Source organism: Tauraco erythrolophus, chromosome 5 (assembly GCF_009769465.1).
Source record: "Tauraco erythrolophus isolate bTauEry1 chromosome 5, bTauEry1.pri, whole genome shotgun sequence".
Classification (NCBI taxonomy): Eukaryota; Metazoa; Chordata; class Aves; order Musophagiformes; family Musophagidae; genus Tauraco; species Tauraco erythrolophus.
The window spans coordinates 37809993-37826033 of record NC_141469.1 but is presented as its reverse complement, the minus strand read 5'-3'; the positions used below and the strand labels follow the sequence as shown (position 1 = coordinate 37826033).

General features: G+C 41.4%; 1 protein-coding gene across 8 annotated transcripts in view; it reads left to right on the top strand.

The window, feature by feature from the left end:
• The first annotated feature begins 369 nt into the window (after positions 1–369).
• PROM1 (prominin 1) overlaps positions 370–16041 on the top strand; it is a 62309-nt gene continuing 46637 nt past the window's right edge. For all 8 annotated transcript variants that reach the window (XM_086611459.1, XM_086611456.1, XM_086611457.1 and 5 more), the window contains exon 1: positions 370–589. In XM_086611459.1, the coding sequence (XP_086467585.1) occupies positions 370–589 (220 nt within the window). The remainder of the gene's footprint in view (positions 590–16041) is intronic.

Sequence of the window (16041 nt, the reverse complement as noted above, 5' to 3'; positions counted from 1 at the left end):
AGTATATGTAGTAGACAATATTATTAACAAACCTCAATCTTTTTTTCTTTTCTATCCTATTTGGCTTGCTTTTACAGCTATTGATATGTTCAATTTTCACAGAAGATCGCTGGTTATCTTGTACTTTCCTATGTGCTTGCACACACCTTAACGAGCTCCTTCTTGTTTTTGCCAGAGATGGTGCGCTGAGTCATTTCCACGAGAGGCTTCTGTACCACTCCGAAGCAAGAACACGTTAAAGAGTAAAAGGCGTGAGGGCGCGCCAGTGTTTTCCTGGCTAGAAAGCTAACCCCCAAGTGAATGTATTGAAGATTTCTAGACTTGGTGGGACAAACATCTCTACCTCCAATTTTATGAATACTGCTAGCTATGGCTGTGGAACTCTGTCTGCTGCTGCTGCTGTTTTGTGGAAGTACTATTTCAGAGGTACAGCCCATATACAAACCACCTCCTGGGACTTTAGATTTTGGATTTGTACCAGCCAAGACGTATGATACAGGTGCATACCATGAACCTGGGCCAATAGGAATTTTGTTTAAAATAGTACATGCATTCCTGTACTTAGTGCAGCCAAATTCTTTTCCTCAAGGTAAGCAGATAAACAACTTTTTTTTTTTAATTAAGATTTGTTACTGATGCATTGATCCTATTGTGGATGCCAAGACCATAATTTAGAAGTAAACCATATGAAGGGCATTGTTAGTAGCATGTGTTACGACCTAGAAATGTGTGCAGTTCCATGTAAAATAACATTTTTCTGCTAGGCATAGTGGGGAGAGGTTGTTAATGAAAATGAAATGTTGATGACATTTCACAGAAATTTGCTTACGTATCTCAAAGTTGTCATTGATGCATTTGAGGGTTTTTTTCTTAACTGAAACTTTCTGATGTATGCTCAAACGCGTGAGAATAGGAGTGAAACAAACTGCTTTGTATTTCATATTAGATCCATAGGAGATGGCTCTCTGAGATTTGCATCTTACGATAGACAGTCAGGTGGTTATAATATTATGAGATTTAGCCTAGGAAGTCAAAACTTCACAACTTGAAATAAATTTCATTTGTTTCCACATTCGTGCATCCACAGTCAAGTTTTATATAAGGGCAGTTCCATTACACAGCTACTTGTAACTTCGTGTTCCTTTGTAAGCTGAATTTAAGACTGCATTTGTTTTATTGAGGTGGGTTTTTTTCCATTCCTTTCCTACTAAGTTGTCCCTTCTTCTAAAGAAAAAGTTAAGATATTGGACAAATGTGTGCATTGATTAAAAAGTGGTTGCATTGATTAAAAAGTGGTTTTGGGAACTCTGAGTGTTTGTGGAAGTGGCAGCTGTATCAACTTAGCTTTCCAACATGCATTTTGTTTCATTTAGCTCTTGAAAGAAAATGCTAATGTGTTTGTATATGATTGGCATTTAAAATGATATCGAGGTGAAGCTTTAATAAAATCTAAGAATGGATTTGGTTTGTTACTGATTCCTTTTGGTGGTTTAGCTGTAACTGTGTATAAAAGATGTTTATATTATTTAGAAGTACATGTTTCAATTTATATATTAAAATCTTTGGTAATATAAAGTCTTAAATTCTTTGGTCATGTACCTGTATGATATCTGTGAACTAGTATTTGCTTGTATTTTTGACATTTCTCAATAGCTATAGAAGAATGAGCTCAAATGAACTTGAATGAATGAATTCTATTTAGACAAATGCCCGCAGTCCCAGATGTTAACCTGGAGGGCAAAAACCTGGCTTGTTCCCTGTAGGATCTATCTTTTGAGTAGGTCTTACACAAGGTGTAATGAGGGCAATTGCATGAAGCTGACAGTAATGTCACCTTTTGGAGGACCTGTTTCCAGATACCTCTGCCTTTGTGGCCTCTTTCCTTCTATTAAATATGCAGATGAGCTGTTTGAGACCTGATACATTAGGATTGTCATCTGCATTCAGCTCATAGGAAAGGCCTTCATTGTGCCTGAAGCCCTGCTTTAATAGCTTTAATATTTTATTCTCTTATGATCGAGGAGACTTGATTTCAGTGAGATGTTTACAGTGTCTTTACAGTAACAGGAATTTGATCTGTGTCAAATTTAATATTTTGTGTCCTAAGCATGTAAATAATTGAGTTTAGAATTTACAGTCAAGATTATAGTCCTGTGGGATTGCTTGTAGTAGTCGTGGATCAAGTAGGTGTTAGGAAATACGGCATGAAAGAGAAAGGAGACATCCAGAAGTAAATCACTTGTTCTTAGCTTGCAAGCTTTGAACATCTCATACCTCTTCTCCCTTCCTTGCAGACACTTTTTGCCAAATGAGTTGGTTTTAGAAGTTTGGCTTTTGTTACTTGCATTAGGTGAAGTCCTTTTCCCATGCCCCCACACACCTCACTGCAAAATACAGATTTGATGGATCATGTCAGTTTGAGTCATACCATTTAATTGGTTAATCCCTGTAATCTCTTTTGCCATATGCTCTTCTGTTTTCACATTCAGAGTATTAATGGTGTAGTTAGATATTTGAACTGCTTTTTTTTTTTTTTAAACTGCCAACTTGAAATAGAGTTAATTCTGATTCAGAGATGAAAATAAACATAATCACATAGGCACAGAAAGCAAGCCTTTTGATGTTTCTAACTCAAAACTTTGGCATTCCGACTGGGCTGGTGCTTCAGAAGAGTTAGCTCCAGGTTGATGCTCCAGTGTATTGTATAAAACCATAACATACAGAAGTGATTTGTGTGCAGGACTTGGCATCAATCACTTAGACCTTTGATCTTAGTAGTCTTATATTTTTTTTCTAATACTTAGACGTACTTGTTGTTAGGTTTTCCAATCTACTGTTAGTACTCTTAGCTGGGACGAAAAAAAAGTGACAGGATTGCTTAATTGCATGTAGATATTCCTGTCTTTGCAAGTTATTTTTGTGCTTGCAGTAGTGCTACAATGAAGTTGAGTATGTTACAATATAACATTCATACTCATTCAGCCGCCAGTACACCTTTTGGAAAGAAAGCTTGTGTTACAAGGCAAAATATGAAGTACATCACAGTCTTTGCCAAACGCTATTCAAAGTATTTGCATGCTGCTAAGCCTTAACATTGATTTAAGTGTTCTTATATGTTGCTTAAAAGTTGAAAGAGATCACTTCATTTAAAGAAAAAGAATCAGTCAAGAAATATTTTGTAAGTTGGTGGGGTGTTTTTTGAGTTAAATCTGAGTAATTATTTACTCGCTTCTGAATTGGTTCATGCCATCCAGTTTGTGGACATGCAACATAATCTAAGTTTAGATTTAATAGGTAGATTATTATTTGGGTTAAATATAGCACTCATGTAAAGCACAGTAACAGAACCAGGGCAAGCAACTGTAGAACTCCTTTTTTTAAGTTGCTGAGTCTTTAAGACCAGCACTGTTCTCTTTGGATATGGCAAGAAACTAGTTTTAGAAAGTGAACTAGGATATCTGATTGCAGTGCTTCAGTGAGTGTAAACAGATTCTGCTTTCAACTCCACCAGTCAAATACTTTTGTCCTTACTAGATGTTGTACTGGTGTAAATGGGCGTGAATTTACTCCCAAGCAGGAACTGTTACGCAGGGAAGCAGCTCCCAGTTTGAGTTAATGATACACTGGAGTGGAAAAGACTGTTTAGTCACTGGTTTGCTACCTGAGGCTCAGTATGTCACTTTAATCTTGCTGTGCCTCGGTTTCTCCATTTGTAAAATGGAGATGACAGTGCTACTGCTCCTTTTGTTGAAGACTGTATAGGATAGAGCATTGTTAGTCTTCCCTGTTAATAGCACCACTTACAATAAATAGACAATAACAGGAAAACTACAGGTTGCTTCTATCACTCAGCTAACAAATTGTCAGTTTTTCTCCTACCTAGAATTTGTCATGAACTGCAGTGTTAATTTATTAATAAAGTTCAGTCATTTCCTGGTTGTGATGTGGTGCGTGTCACCTGTTGTCTTGGAGACCTTCAGATGTGAACTTTGTGTAGACAAGGGTATGGTCAGTATGATCCTCTGGCTGCTGTGAATATCTCACTGTGGCTTTGTCTTTGTTCCCGTGGAAACCAGTTGTGAGTTGCAGTAAGAGGATGTTAATCTGAGATTCCGCTTGCCAGCAGGATGTGCACAACAAGTCTTTGGCTTCACAGCTTGTGTCTTGTAACAAAAATGTGAAGAGTTCACAAAGGAAACAAGCTGGGAATAAAGCTACTGCTCCTATTTATAGGCGGAATAAGACAAAAACTTACAGGCCTGTTTACCTTACTGTACCTGAACGTATTGCAGGACAACTGCGCCACTTATTTTAAGTTACAATTGTGTGGTGGGTTAGGCTGCTCCAGCAACTATACCCTACACAGTCCCCTCTCACGCTCCCCCACCCCAGGGATGAGGGAGAGAATCAAAGAGGAAAAAAGAAAAGAGACCCGAGGGTTGAGGTAGGAACAATTTACTACTACCGCTACCAATACATATATGTACATATCTGTATATATAAAGGATAAACATATACAAACGAGTGATGTACGGTGTAATTGCTCACCACCCCTTGACCGAGGCCCGTCTCGTTACAAAGCTGCAATCCCGAAACAGATAAAACCCGATACCGCAGTCCCGGATAAACGGGAGGCCCCGAGACAGAGAGCGAGAGAGAGGAAAAAAAAACCACTCTGAGCACCCGAAAGTGAGAGTCCCGGAAGGGCAAAAGCCCTTCTTTCCGGCTGACCCTCACTTTTTTACTGGGCATGACGCTGCATGATATGGAATACTAATTGGCCAGTTTGGCCCTCAATCTTAAGTTCAGGTACAAATCGTAAGGAGAGTTGTGGACCCCTTGTCCCGGCTATACTCCCCCCTTATCCTGTTGTGCTCCTTCACACTGACAAGAACCCGGCAAGCTGAAAAAGTCCTTGAGACCTCAGTGCCAACTATAAACATCAGTGCACTATCAGCATTTTTCTCAGAGCTAGCCTCTGAGTAAAACCAAAACACGGAGCTCTTCTAGCTGCTAAAAAGAGGAGCTGACTCTGTCCCAGATAAAACCAGGACAAATTGCTTTGTCCCAGCTTCTGCTTTTTATTCTGGATCACCCTGTTTCTGCTGACACAGAAATAAAACTTTAACATCAAAATCAACTGTTGAATGCAGGTACTTCCTGCACAAAACATCATATGAAGAGTTAAATATACTGTCTGTGGGAAACGAGCATAAATTCATTTTTAGACCTGGACTACACCTCTCAATTCTGTTTGTGGAGTCTTACTTGTTGAACAGTTTGAGCCTAAGACTGAGGATCAGAACTTGATTATTTTAATGCTAAGTCCTATTTCTGACCCCTTTTGGTGTTCTCTTCTCCTCATCTGGTCAACCTTTAAAGCAGCTGCAAATTGTGGAGTTCAGCAAGTTAGTCTTGTGTTCCCTATCTCTGCAGTTAATATCTCACATAAGTATATCCAACAATTAAAACTTTAAAAAAAAAAAATCACATAACTTTATGTGAAAATAAACAGTGTATCTCTAGCCTGTATAGATGTAATAGAAAATGCATATGCAAAATCTCGTTGTAGGTGAGCGCTCCTAGGATATTGATAGCTGTGCTGGATGTGAGGTTCTAAAGCAGATAATCAAACACTCTATCATCCTCTCAATTAAAAACTCAGTAAGTCGGAATTTTTTTTTTGTGCGTAAAACTAGCTACTTTGCCTTTTGTAAATATTTAGTTCTCAGTTCTCTGTTTCTACTTAAATTTTGCTTCATGTTAGTAATAAATCTTCCACGGCTCCCCTACGAAAAAAAAGCATGTGTCTGGATGTTGCAGCATTGGAGCTAAACTCAGATATGTATAGCTGCTAATGCCCTTTTGTTTTTAAACTTGAGACTTTCCCAGGAACGTTGGGTATGTCTGTGCCAACATGCCGTGAAAAGACTGCACTCTGGCTCCGACTCGAGCTCTGACTTACGTGCAGATGCTGCACTTCAGCAACACGAGATACTGCTCAGGTACCCAAAGTAATGATGACCTTTTATAAAAACATAAATTACAATATCCTTTTTCCAATTGTGTGAAGTCTCAGTTTTAGTTTGGGTGTGAAACTGTAGTGATGTGATAGACTGCTTTTGTTTGAGCCAGTGTTTGACAGTTACCCCCTGTTCATGTGGGTTGGTTTTCTTAAAGTTTACGTCCTGGAGATGGGCTGGGACCACAGTGGCAATTGCTGGTGCAGGAACTGAGAAGAAGGGAGAAAGAACAAGACCCGCCTATTAAGTTAACTGTTAGATTGGCCAAGCTGCATTGTGTAAGGACAATTCCAGTAAGCTATGGAGTCAGTGTCTTCACTACATCCCCGTTAACTGTGTTGTGTTTTTTTTTTTTTTCTCAGCACTGTGGCTAGAGCTGTGATGTTAATTTAGAGCAGTAGCTGAAGTGTGTGTATCAAAAATGCAGATTTCAGTGACAGAGGTTATAAATAGCAAGTAGTGGTGGTGTCATTTGGGTAGAACTGGGATAAGAAGAGAGACTTATAGTGCTTCTTTATTTGGTATTATGGTGTATACATTGAAAAAAATGTCTTGTAGCTGATGTTGGAAATACTGGGGAAGATGGAGCAGTGGAAAGATACAAGAAAAATTAGCTTCTTTTCTCTGGCCATTCGTATACATTTAAGGAAATACTGTTTGAAAAATCATTGCTTATTTCATGCTGGGAAGTTAAGAGATGCTCTACTTGATGACATATGCATGTAAACAAGGACATGCTGAGAATGTTTCTGAAGCAGATTTAAGGCCTGCTTTTTTATTTTCTTAGGTGTCAGAAAAGTAATTTCTTTTTCCCTGAACTACTCCAAACTGTAGATTATCTAACAGTGCTTGTCAGAAGGATTTTTTGTGGACAGGGAGGAGACAGAGGTTTTAGGGAGGGGAGGCTTATAGAGATTATCTACTAGAGGCTACTGTAAAAAACTAGTTGCAGACATTAATGCTTCTGTGATGTCTACCTACCAACTTCTTTTGGATTATGTAAAAAAAGAATTTCTTTCGCTGACAGATATTGTGTGGAAAATAATGCCAGTCATTTTTAAATCAGTGTAGCATAGCTTATAATGTGAAAATCTTGCACTACGCACACATCTGGAATCCTCACTACAGTATTCTCAATATTTGCCCTGGTCTGGTTTAGTACTGCCTGCCAGCTGTGCCTAGGAAAAAAACCATGCCTTGACATGAAAATGACAATCCAGCTTCACAATTTCAACATTATTAGGACAGAAGGGAGAAACTAATGAAAATGAACCTTAAGCAGCGTTTGAGGGAGTTGGGTTACTTTCTATGGGGAGTGTGTTCAGAAGTGGCCTTGCCACAGATGGCCATGGTAATAGGTTGCAGGGCCGCTCAAGCAGTAGTGGCTCTTGGAGGCTAGAGTATAATGATAAATAAAATGGGCCTGTGGTTATGTGGTATTGAAACTCAACTCTTATTTCCCAAACCTAAGCTGCCTTCCACTCCTGCCATATTAGACAGCTATGTCCTTTTTGTCTGTTGGGAATGCTTCCTGGCAAGTGGGTTGGGTGTTTTCTGGGAGAGGTACTGAATTGGCTCAGGAAGCCAGCTCATAGTTACAGCATGGGCAGTGCCAGGCCAGTGCTTGAAACTGTCCTGACACTATTCTCTTCGTCTATGGCCATTAATGGTAGACACAAGGTATAACCAAAGAGCTGATCAGCAGTGTTCCCTGCCTCCACAGGGGATGATTCTGGGTGCAGTTAGATCCAGGAGTGCCAACTACAAGGAAGGGAAGAATGGGAGGTACAGCATGATATTGCGACAGAAGATGGCCCTGTTATTTGTTTATCATTTGTTTATCATTTCACAAGCCTCTAAGGGACCTCTCAATTCCTTCATCATCTGGGCTGTTATGAAGCATTTTGAGTTAATCATGTGAGATGCTGTATGGATACTGGCTGTTATTGGAAAACCAGTCATTTGACTTTCTCTTTTCTTTGTCATACACTACCACAATTAGATAACATTATTCTAGTGCTCTCATTTTTGTCTGACAGTTTGTTTAGGTTGTCATTTGCAGAGCAACAAACTCCTAGTTCTTGTTCAATGATGGCAGCTTCTTGAATGATGTCAGCCAAAGTAACAAGAATTTGATAGATCTTTGTAACAAATCTTCTTTCTGCAATCCTAATATTCAACATTTAATAATATTGACAATTCTGACAATTAGAATTTTTTCTTCTCTTTTTCTCTTTTTTTTGTTTCTTAAGAGACTTTGTATAACTTTTAGATCTTTTAGATGCTTTTTTTTTCCTCAGTGAATATGCACTATTCACAAGTTGCTGGAACAAAATAAATGTACAACTATTAATTTTAGTGGGTTTTGTCATCTTTTAACAGTATTAAATCTTTCCGTATTGATATTAAAGCTTTTGAGTATACTTCTTCCTTTTCCACAAATAAGTTATCTTCTTGTTAGTAGGGAAACCATCTGCCCTGAATATCAGCTATTGTAGTTTAAGCTGACTAATCCATCAGTATATACATCTTAGTATAAGCCTACCAGTTACCAAAACAACCCCACAAACCTGCTTTAACACTTTTTTTTGCAATATGCAGAATATATTTCTTGTCATCTAAAAACAATTCTGTGATTAAATTGTGAGCGGGACTGCATCATAACATGGTCAAAATCTTTCTTTTCTCTGAAAATATACCAAATTATTTTATTTTTGTGAACTTCAAACAGTGATTACAGTTGTGAATATGAATGTTCTAAACTACTACTGAGTATTGCTTTGGCTGTTTAAATCAGCTGAAAGATGCCTGGGTGTACCTCTACAGAACAAACACAAACTTGAGGCCTAATTAACTTTCTTCAGAGTAGCAACCTTTACTTTTGCTTTGATTTTTGAGTGAAGTAGCGAGCTCTGTAGTACTTTGAACCACTATGCGTGCCACAGTTATTGAACATTGTGGCCCTTGCAGAAATGGGAAAACAGAGGAAATTCTGAGGTATCTCAGTGAAGCTGCTGGAACATCAGTCACAGAGGTAATTAAAAGCTGGTACCAGCAGGTCTCCAGCATGTCATTCCCAATTATCTGTGTTAATATTTCCAATAATTCAATTTATGCAATATAAGAGGGGGTTTTCTGTGCTTCCCTCAGTTTACAGCAGCTTCTGAGGAGAGAAAGGAGTAGGATAAATGCTGTCGTTCCTACAGTCTAAATATTTACTACTTTGATCAAAGTTACAAGTTCAATATGTCTACACACCCACCCAGGTTGCTCAGTCTCTGCAATGTGCTAAAACAGATGAGCATACACAGTGCACCAAGTTAAATCTTTGACCGTAATCTGTTGTAAATCCTTACCAGATGGTGGCCTAGAGAGAACTTTAGGTAGCTACTGCAAGCAAAGTAAGTGGCGAAAAATAGCTGCCATGGCACAAACGATGTGCTACAGAAGTTTTGTTGCCTTCAGAAAATGAGAGAATGCAGTTTCTGTGTGGAATACTTCTTCAAAGCTTTCTACTTGACTTTGTGTCTGTGTGATATATGCAAATTTATTGCAGCCTCCTAAGCAAAGATTTTTCTAAAGGCTTCTCTCTTTTTGTTCTTTTTCCAAAACTTCAACAAGAACAGAACTTTCTTTGTAGCAAAGAACAAGTAGAAAGTCCCTGCAAAGGTTATTTTCAAAGGAGAAATCTTTCATTCTAGGTGTCCTGTAACAGTAGTGTGGCTATTTCTTTTTTCTTTAAACGTTTTCCTGACCAGATTCTTTAACGTTTTCTGTGCATGTTGGTGGAAAGCAGAATGTGCCTAGACAGAAAATGTGACAGCACTAAGGGAATAAACTCAAGTTCGGGGCAGCTGTAAGGTGTGAAGATCTTCTGTGAAAGACTTAAATTACCCGTTTGATCTTCCTGACTAATAACAAGCTTGAGGAAGCTACATTAATAAACTCGCATTGTTTCATCCATATTTTTGGGAAATTGGGGAACTTTGTTTGTGCACAAATGAAGTTCATTACTATGATCTGATCCACTGCTGTATAATTTCTTCAGTGAATTAATGGTATTTTCTGTCAAGAACGGTGCAAAGGGTGTGTGGGGAGTATCCTTAATTTCATGTTCTGGTTACTGCAGCCTGCTCATTCAGCAGCTGTTGTTGCTCTGCAATTCCTCATCTTCAGCAGTTGCACTGTGCTGAGTCCTGCCTGTGCTCTGGTTAAAGCTCACCCTGTTTGGACCACTCCTACAGTTTCAGTCCTGCTCGTAGCTGTTCATCTCTTTGTTACCTACTTCATATTGCAGCTCAGCCCCCTCTCACATTGCCTCTCCCTGCATCCAGTATAAGCTTGGACTCATTTGTAGGTGGTCTTGTAGCTTGTCCTTTCAACTGTAAATAAAGCAGTATGTGCTTTACAAGTCTGCTGAGACCTTAAAAATGCATTTACTGTGTTTTTTCTTGTGTCATACTGTGTGTTGCTGGATTTTGAGACCAAGTCAGAGCACTGTAGAATAAGCATATTTCTCTTGCTTTATGATCAGCATGTAATTAAAGAATGTGGAGTCAGAAAATGAGAATGGACAGTGATTGTGTTGATGAGAGGAAACAGCATGCTGAAGGCAGAAGAGGGTGAAAAGGCAGATTGCTGTAGCAGATGAGAAGTTAAAATACTTAAACAATTTAGCGTGTATTTGTTGTTTTTACCTCCATGCAAACAAGTTCTTCCAGCCATTGTAGAGTAATAGGTTCTGGGGCTTCATTTTGCATGGCAGTGATGAGGTATAGGAGCAAAGTTCCTTTCTTACTTGCCTTTCTTTTGTGTCCAAAGATATGGCTGATGGCTTAAGATTATAGTTTTGCATGTTATTTCTTTAATGCAGGTGAATAAACAGGTGATTGATCAGAGAATTTCCTTTCACCATCTCTGTAGCGGCAGTAAAGGGGAAGGCCCTGGCTTACCTGCTGCAGGAGACCTCTTCAGCGGAATCTGAATGTGGCCATAGTAAAGGCTAATGGCTAGAGGCTTTCTAATTTTGGGGAAGCAACCAAAGCCCCACTAAAGTCAAAGCAAGTATTTTAAAATGTCAATATACTGCACTTGCAGTAAAGCTTGCTATAAGATAGCTGAAAGGTTTTTATCTCTGATGATAAGTCTGAAAGGCTAATACAGCTTTTCTGATTTTGTTGGACTTGTGAGAGTTATTCATTAGTCTGAGTCATAATTAGAGAAGAAAAAAAACAAGCTTGAAGTAATTTTAATTCATTAATTTCAGAATAATTATTGCTACTTACTTATGGCACTAAACGTGGTCAAACCGACCCATATTCAGAGAGATGCTGAACTGTTCAGTGTGTGTAGTCCATTGACTCCATCTATTATAGATCAAGGGTAATGGGATGAAATACTATGATATGCAGTAGAATGAGGTAGTATTAAAGGAGTTATTAATTTATCATGTATATTATCTCTGTAATTCTCCCCTGTTCTGAAAGATCTCCATTCAGTGTGACATGAATGCTTCAATTATGGTTCATACTGCTTTACTTGAAGACCTTTTCAGAACAGAAGCCTGCTATGTCCTTTGGTCTGCTGTCTCAGTGGAGGTGGGGGATGGAGATCCACGCAGCAGCAAAGGTGCAAGGGTTATTGATGTGTTAGAAACCATGGAAGCGCTTGAGAATGGTCATGTAGGAATTAGGGCTTCTTCCCCCAAAAAGGTGGTGGGATGAATTGCGCAGCTGAATTGCATCTACACCAATACATGCACAAACAGGAGGAGCTGGAAGCCATTGTGCAGCAGGAAAACTATGATATAGTTGCCATCACAGAAACCTGGTGGGATGACTTGCACAACTGGAGTGCTGCAATGGATGGCTATGAACCCTTCAGAAGGGATAGGCAAGGAAGGAGAGGCGGTGGGGTAGCCCTGTGAGTTTTCTGATTGTTTAGAGCTTAAAGGTGGTGGCAATAAGGTTCAGTGTTTATGGGTAAGAACTGGGGGGAAGGCCAACAAGGCAGATGTCATGATGGGAGTCTGTTACAGACCACCCAACCAGGATGAAGAGGCAGACAAAATATCCTATAAGCAGCTGGGAGAAGCCTCACAATCACTAGCCCTTGTTCTTGTGAGGGACTTCATCTTACCAGGTATCTGCTGGAAATACAGTACAGCAGAGAGGAAACAGTCTAGGAGGTTCCTGGAGTGTGTGGAAGATAACTTCCTGACACAGCTGGTGAGTGAGCCAATTAGGGAAGGCGTTCCCCTGGACCTGTTGTTCACAAGCGGAGAAGGACTTGTGGGTGATGTGATGGTTGGAGGCCATCTTGGGTGTAGTGATCATGAATGATGGAGCTTTCGATTCTTGGAGAAGTAAGGAGGGGAGGTTAGCAGAACTGCTACCTTGGACTTCCGGAGGGCAGACTTTGGCCTATGTAGGGGCCTGTTTGACTACTGAGTTCCTTGGGAGGCAGTCTTGAAGGGCAAAGGAGTCCAGGAAGGCTGGACATTCTTCAAGAAGGAAATCTTAAAGGCACAGGAACAGACCATCCCCGTGTGCCAAAAGATGAGCTGGCAGGGAAGCAGTCTGGCCTGGCAGAACAGAGAGCTTTGGCTGGAACTCAGGGAAAAAAGGAGAGTTTATGATCTCTGGAAGAAGGGGCAAGCCATTCAGGAGGACTACAAAGATGATGTGGGGTTATACAGGGAGAAAATTAGCAGGCCCAAAGCCCGACTAGAACTTAACCTGGCTACTCCAGTAAAAGAGAACAAAAAGCGTTTCTATAAACACATTAGCAACAAAAGGAGGGCTAAGGAGAATCTCCATCCTTTATTGTATGTGGGGGGAAACTTAGTGCCAAAGGACAAGGAAAAGGCTGAGGTACTTAATGCCTTCTTTGCCTCAGTCTTCCAATGGTAAGACCAGTTGTTCTGGAGATGCCCAGCCCCCTGAGCTGGAAGACAGGAACGGGGAGCAGAATGAAGCCCCTGTAATCCAAGAGGAAATGGTTGGCAACCTGCTACACCGCTTAGACACACACAAGTCTATGGGGCTGGTTAAGATCCACCCAAGAGTACTGAGGGAACTGACGGAAGTACTCACCAAGCCACTTTTCATCATTTATCAGCAGTCCTGGCTAACTGGGGAGGTCCCAGTTGACTGGAAGTTAGCAAATGTGGCGTCCATCTACAAGAAGGGCCAGAAGGAGGAGCCAGGGAACTACAGGTCTGTCAATCTGACCTTGGTGCCAGGGAAGGTTATGGAGCAGATCATCCTGAGAGCCATCATGCGACATGTACAGGACAACTGGATGATCGGGCCCAGTCAGCATGGGTTTATGAAAGACAGGTCCTGCTTAACTAACCTGATCTCCTTCTATGACAAGGTGACCCACTTAGCGGATAAGGGAAAGGCTGTGCATGTTGTTTACGTAGACTTTAGTACTGCCTTTGACACCGTTTCCCGCAGTATTCTCCTGGAGAAACTGACTGCTCATGGCTTGGATGAGTGTACGCTTTGCTGGATCAAAAAGTGGCTGGATGGCTGAGCCCAAAGAGTTGTGGTGAACGGAATTAAATCCAATTGGTGGCTGGTCACAAGTGGTGTTCCCCAGGGTTTAGTACTGGGGCCAGTTCTGTTTAATATCCCTATCAATGATCTGGCTGAGGAGATCGAGTGCACCCTCAGTAAGTTTGCAGACAACACCAAGTTGGGCAGGAGTGTTCATCTACTTGAGGATAGGAAGGGTCTGCAGAGGGATCTGGACAGGCTGGATTGACGGGCCAAGGCCAGTTGTATGAGGTTCAACAAGGCTAAGTGCTGGATCATGTACTTGGGTCACAACAACCCTGTGCAGAAAAAGACCTGGAGATATTGGTCAATAGCCAATTGAATATGAGCTAGCAGTGTGCCCAGGTGGCCAAGGCAGCCAATAGCTTCCTGGCTTGTATCAGAAATAGTGTGGCCAGCAGCACTAGGGAAGGAAGTGATCGTCCTCCTGTACTCGGCACTGGTGAGGCTGCACCTCGAATACTGTGTTTGGTTTTGGGCCCCTCACTACGAGAGACATTGCAGTGCTGGAGAGTGTCCAAAGAAGTGCAATGAAGCTGTTGAAGGGTCTAGAGCACAAGTCTTTTGCAGAGCAGCTGAGGGAACTGGGATTGTTTAGTTTGGAGAAAAGGAGGCTTCGGGGAGACCTTATTGTTCTCTCCTTATTGAGAGGAGACTGTAGCAAGATGGATGTTGGTCTCTTCTCCTAAGTAACAAGCAGTAAGAGAAGAGGAAATGGCCTCAAGTTGCACCAGGGAAGGTGTAGCTTAGATATTAGGAAAAATTTTTTCACTGAAAGGGTTGTCAAACACTGGAACAGGCTGCCCAGGGAAGTAGTTTAGTCACTATCCCTGGAAGTATTTAAAAGACATGGTAGATGTGATGCTTAGAGACGTGGTTTCAGTCTCACCTGTGCCTGGCAAGATCATGGAGCAGATGCTCCTGGAAACTATACTAAAGCACATGAAAAAAAAGGAGATGATTGGTGAGAGCCAACATGGCATCACTAAAGGCAAATCGTGCCTGACAAATTTTGTGGCCTTCTATGATGGGATTACAGCATTGATGGATAAGAGAAGAGCAACTGACATCATCTACCTGGACTTGTGCAAAGCATTTGATGCTGTCCTGCAGGACATCCTTATCTCTAAATTGGAGAGACATGGATTTGATGGATGGACCACTCAGTGGATAAGGAGTTGGCCGGATGGTCACACTCAAAGAGATGCAGTCAATGGCTCGATGTCCAAGTGGAGGCCAGTGATGAGTGGCATTCCTCAGTGGTTGGTATTGGGGCTGGAGTTGTTTAACATCTTTGTTGGTGACATTGCTAATGGAATTGAGTGCACCCTCAGCAAGTTTGCTGACGACACCAAGCCGTGTGGTGTTGTGGATACTCTGGAGGGAAGGGATGCCATCCAGAGGGACCTTGACAGGTTTGAGAGGTGGGCCTGTGTGAATCTAATGAAGTTCAACAAGGCCAAGTGCAAGGTCCTGCACATGAGTTGGGACAGTCCCAAGAACAAATACAGGCTGGGCAGAGAATGGATCGAGAGCAGCCCTGAGGAGAAGGACTTGGGGGTGTTGGCTGATGAGAAGCTCAAGATGAGCCAGCAACGTGCACTGGCAGCCCAGAAAGCCAACTGTGTCCTGGGCTGCATCAAAACAAGTATAGCCAGCAGGTCAAGGGAGGTGATTCTCCTGCTCTACTCTGTTCTCGTGAGACCCCACCTGCAGTCCTGTGTTCAGCTCTGGGGCTCCCAACACAAGAAGGACGTGGAGCTGTTGTAGCGTGTCCAGAGGAGGGTCACAAAAATGATCTGAGGGCTGAAACACTGCTACGAAGACAGGCTGAGAGAGTTTGGGTTGTTCAGCCTGGAGAGGAGAAGACTCTGGGGAAACCTTATAGCAGGGTTCCAGTACTTAAAGGGGTCCTACAAGGAAGCTGGAGAGGGATTTTTGCAAGGGTGTGTAGTGATAGGACAAGGGGCAATGGCTTTGAACTGGAAGAGGGGAGATTTTGGTTAGAGATATGAAAGAAATTCTTGACTCTGAGGGTGTGAGGCACTGGAACAGATTGCCCAGAGACCCTGTGGATGCCCCATCCCTGGAAGTGTTCAAGGCCAGGTTGGATGAGGCTTTGGGCAACCTGATCTAGTGGCCGGTGTCCCTGGCCGTGGCAAGGGGCTTGGAACTAGATGATCTTTAAGGTGTCTTCCTACCCAAAGCATTCTGTGACTCTATGGCTTAGTGGTGGACTTGGCAGTGCTAGGTTATTGGTTGAACTTGATGGTCTCAAAGATCTTTTCCAACCGAAATGACTCTATGATTCTATGTTATATTATGCTTAAAAAATTTCTTTCATAATTCGATTAACGCTGGAGTTGCACTATACTGAACGCGCTCAATGGAATTGTTTCAGTGAAGAGGAAGCATAGCATTCCCAAAGGTTTTACTCTGACTGTTCTGCTGTCATC